Here is a 5,000-nt window from a genome sequence, read left to right as displayed (position 1 = left end):
AGACACGTATGTTCTTGTGTCTTCTGCATCTGCCTTCAAACTTCTGCCTCCTGTCTTCCATTTATGTGTCCCTCGTGATACTAATAATCGTAATGTTAAGTTGTTATTATTATTGTTACATGTAGTAATAATGATGATAATAATGATAATAATAGTGGTAGTAATAATATTAATTATGTTAATAATAGTAATAATATTAATTATTATCAATATTTTTTAAATAATAATAATAATGATAATAATACTAATGATAATATTGATAATGATAATAATAATTATGGTAATATTGATAATGATGATAATAATAATAACAATCATGATGATGATGATAATAATAATTATTATTATTATGATAATGATAATAACTAGATAATGATCTTAATAATGATGATGATAATGATAATAACCAGCGAAACACGTAGAAATTCCATGTAACAAAAGAATAATACAAAATGATAAGAAGTTTCTCCTCTATCCCTCTCTCATCCTCCTCCTTCTACCTTTCGCCTCCTCTTTCCCTTTTCCTTTCCCATTCCCTCTCCCTTTCTCTTTCCCGCTCTACCACTCCTCTCATTCCCAGATCTTTCCTGACTTCACTCCTCCTCTCCCACTCCAAGTTTTACCTCATGCCCTCTTTCCCTTCTCTTTGTCCTTTTGACTCCTCTACCTCCTTTATCCACCTTTTTCCCTCCCTCCTTTCTTCTCCCCCTTCATTTCCCTTCTCCTCCTACCTTCTTTCTTACCCCCCCCCCCCGCCCGCATAGTCGTTAAAATAATACATCTGTATACACTAACGGTCTAACTACTTCAGTGTAGTGTACTTGGCTCTGGGAAAAAAATAATGAAAATAATGACAACAGCAATAATGACAACAACTATGATAACAGTAATGATACCGATAGAATAAGGAAAGGATTTTCATGGATGTGTAACATGATGCACGCGCGCCCGTGTGTATATGTATGTGGTGTGTGTAGACGAACAGACGGACAAACACAAGCAGAATTATAATGCAATAATTTTAAAGATTATGAGAATGATGATAATGACAATGAGGATAATAATAATGAAAATAAAAACAGTAATGATTACGATAACAACAATAATAACAATAAATGATACTACTACTACTAGTAATAATGACAATAATGATGATTATATCAATAATAATGACATTGAAAATAATAATAATGAAAATTATAATAATGATAGTGATATTAATAATATGAATCATAGTAATAATTATATTATGTAATAATAACTGTAATACTAATAATGATATAAATCAATAATACTAAGAAAATAAGTAATAATAATTATGATGATATTGATAATGATAATAATAATAATAATAATAATTACAACAATAATAATAATAATGATGATATTTATAATAACAATGGCAATGATAATAATAATAATAATAATAATAATAATAATAAAATAGTAGTAGTAGTAATAATAATGATAATAGTAGTAGTAATAATAATAATGATAATAAATACTATCATGATAATAATAATAATGACAATGATAATAAGAGTGATAATTGTATTCCCAATTATGATATCAATGATAATGGCAATAAAAATGATAGTGATTATAGTAAGCAACAATTACACCACATCTATCAAGAGTGAATTAGTTGTTCAGTACTCTACAAGAAGATAGAATTGGTTAAAGGAATTGATAAATATTTCCTAAAAGAACGACCTAGAATTATCTAAAGGAATGAATCACGAACGACAAATCTTTGTTTTGTTTTGAACGTCCAGATCCTCGTGTTTCCTGCTGACGGGACCTAAGTGAATGTTTTATTAGGATATCATATTCTTCTGTTTGTCCTGATATTTTTCTAGGTAATAACTTGTAAGTGTGTATAATTTAGATAAAGGATTTTTGAAGATTAAGAATTTCAGGATAATGAAATAACGCGGATGTGCTATGAATTCACTTCGGTTTCCTCATTATTCTTTTGTAAGATTTTAAGACTATAAAGATAGAGATTGGTGATGGTATGGAAGGTTTCTTCTTCTTCCTTTCATTCTCCTTGTTTTTCATGCATAGGAACAGATACACTTTATTTCTCCTTGTCTGTAACGTCATCCATTTCAAAATCCAGTTTTCATGTTCTTCCTCGACACATTTTCTCAAGATCTTCTTTGGCTGCCTGTTGGTCTGTCACATTTATGCCTCGTCCTAAGCCCCAGTTGTGTAAATTTTGAGATACACCAGCAGTGGCTGTCATTTTTTTTTCTCAAGTTTTACTGCCTGTATATCATGACTTGCTTTGATTTGTTATAAACACTCTACAATCAATAGGGTAGTATGATTTTGGCACAGCATCAAGTGATGGTATTTGCTATTACCTTTTGCACTGTAACAAAGGCTAACTAATCTCGACTGTGTGTATTCTGGTAAGACAGAGAGTGCTTGACTGACATCTTTTACTACTACAAATTGCCAGGGAGATCTGAGCAACATATGAAGACATAGCATTATGTTAGCAATAGCTGACCATCTCATGTAAATCCAGTGTTTGTAAGTTAACTTTATTTGAGACTAATGGTGAGTACCAATCACTTCTTAATTTTCAGAATTAGAAAAAGGTAAATCTAAATTTACTTTACTCCTTCTCCCATATAGCAACCAGTATGGAAAGCACAGGCACTGAACTTTCCTCTGAGAGCTTAGGAATGCACAAAGATTATAAATGTGCAGTTTGTAACATGGTTTCAATTGCACACATGAATTTATTCCATATACTGTAATTTCTAGATTAGAAAATCCATAGTCTTCTTTCCATCCTTTGCTAACAGGTGTTGTATACCATTTATCATAAATATTTTTCTGCTTGTGTGTTTCATCATATCTGCTAGTGTTCTTTACTAAACCTGATGTGTAGTTACATGAATCAGATCTATAATCAGCCAGGTATGAAAACATCTTAGGTGTGCATTTACAATACCTTTGATATTCGCAACCTGAGCCTACTCCATCTCCCCAAGTAACACAGGTTTCATACCTCATCATCATTCTGTCATAACTGATTTGTAAGATCCAAGTAAAAGTGTTGGCATATCATGCCATGGCTTTCACTTCCTCTCCCATCCTAGGAACCTGTAACCACAATAGCCAAGAGAAAATTGTGGATCAAAAGAATAAAAGAATAAGTCCAAGTGAAACAATACATTATACTTTAGATGATATTAGAAAAGTACATTTGCACTTACAAATTTTGCAGGCAAAGCATATACTATGACATGACCTGCTATTATAGTTTTGTGTCATTCTCACTTTCAGATATATTTGACAGTTTGTATTGAAAGTATTTTGTGTTATTTAAGTTTTTATTCTAATAACATCTTTACAAAACTAAATAATGCATTAGCAGTTTTATTACAAGTAAAACTAGTTCTTCTTTTCTTATTTACTTACTTCTTCCTCTTAACCATCATCAAGGATATCATGGTTAAGAATGAAATATGGCAGGCATTGAAAGTTTGTAAGCAGATGGAAGAATTATTCTTTGAACTGTAGAACTATTAAATATGTGGAAAAGACTTTGCTTAGCCCAGAATCTTCAAACCCTGAGTACTTTCATTTTGGGCATCCTCATTTCAAAACCACCTTTCCAAGCACTAGGTTTATCACCATATAGGCTAAAGTGTTTCATCTTGCTAGATAAATGTCAGTGGTTGGCATAGAACCAGTGCCAACTTATTCATCAAATGCCTTTAAGGAATATTACTTTCACTATTTTTCTCATCATAGATATTGCTATTTTTTTATCAATACTGAATACAGCTCATTTCGTATGTCTTTATGAACAATATGTTTAAACTGTATTGCCGATTTTTTGTCATTCTGAAACTATTTTGTTTTTCAGGTAAAAATGAAGGAGATACCTCTGAGCTCATGTGAGCGTAATTCAGTGATAACAGCTATCCAGAAAGGTCTAAGGCATGATAACAGAGAATTTCTGGAAGTGCGTGATATAGATATCAGTTTCGGCAAAGATTTTGGATCCTGCACAGTAACACTAGGACTAACCCGAGTTTTAGCACAGGTGGGTCTTTCGCCTTACTGTATGAATTTACTACATTGTATAGTTTCAGTGCTGAGTATATTTTAAAATGTGCAAAACCATTATTTTTTTTCTCTCTCTCTCTTTCTTTCTTTCTTTTGCACAGGTTACATTTACCAAATATTTCCCTGACCTATATCTCTTTTTAGGTAACATGTGAAGTAGTTGAACCCAGACCATCAAGACCAAGTGAAGGCAAAATTTCGATTTCTGTCCATTTGTCACCCATGGCAGCACCACACTTTGAACAAGGAAGAGGAAACGATCTGGTTGAAGAGCTGCAGCAAATCTTAGATCGCAATATCAAGGAGTCTCGTTGCCTTGACCTTGAGTCATTGTGCATCTTGGCAGAGGAGAGTGTTTGGCAGCTGAGGGTTGATGTCACTGTAAGCATATTTTTTCTCTTCATAATGGGTTTTGGTTTATTTGTAATGCTTTCAGGATATTCATGTTTATTAGTGGAATATATATATATAAGGTAGTTTATACATAGCTGTTTTGGAAGCAGAGGGGATAATGTAGCTACTGTATTATTAAATATATAAATAGATTCTTCATACTAACAGAAAGGAGGTAAGAATATAATATTAGCAAATCATGCAGTCAAAGATACTCAAGAATAAGTTACAGTAAAAGAATAAGTCACAGTAAAAATAAAAGCACATTTTTTCTAGAGGCAGGGAATTGTCTTTATCCCTAGTGCGGGTGGCAAGAGTACAATGCTATAGCCACTGTAACGAAAGTTTATCTATTGTCTTTACACATAGATGGCTCTACAAGTGCTTAGTCACCAAATAGTCATCTTTTAATCTTACCTATCTCACCTGTTTACCTTTTCCTTGATTTTTTGAAAGCTTCATTTCTATTATTTTATTGTCTTTGATGTTATTGATATTTTAATAACAATTTAATA

The 5,000-nt window shown here is 32.0% G+C and overlaps 1 protein-coding gene across 2 annotated transcripts in view; it reads left to right on the top strand.

The window, feature by feature from the left end:
• The first annotated feature begins 1,740 nt into the window (after positions 1-1,740).
• Positions 1,741-5,000, top strand: part of LOC119576955 (exosome complex component RRP45-like) — a 5,198-nt gene continuing 1,938 nt past the window's right edge. Inside the window, exons 1-3 of one of the 2 annotated variants that reach the window (XM_037924607.1) lie at positions 1,741-1,859; positions 3,890-4,069; positions 4,237-4,473. In XM_037924607.1, coding sequence (XP_037780535.1) covers positions 3,896-4,069; positions 4,237-4,473 — 411 coding nt within the window. In that variant the 5' untranslated portion in view covers positions 1,741-1,859; positions 3,890-3,895. The remainder of the gene's footprint in view (positions 1,860-3,889; positions 4,070-4,236; positions 4,474-5,000) is intronic. The other variant, XM_037924608.1, reaches the window with a different exon arrangement.

The sequence above is a fragment of the Penaeus monodon genome, chromosome 9, assembly GCF_015228065.2.
Source record: "Penaeus monodon isolate SGIC_2016 chromosome 9, NSTDA_Pmon_1, whole genome shotgun sequence".
NCBI classification, from domain to species: domain Eukaryota; kingdom Metazoa; phylum Arthropoda; class Malacostraca; order Decapoda; family Penaeidae; genus Penaeus; species Penaeus monodon.
Note: the sequence above shows the minus strand (reverse complement) of the source record. Positions and strands in the feature narration are given on the sequence as shown.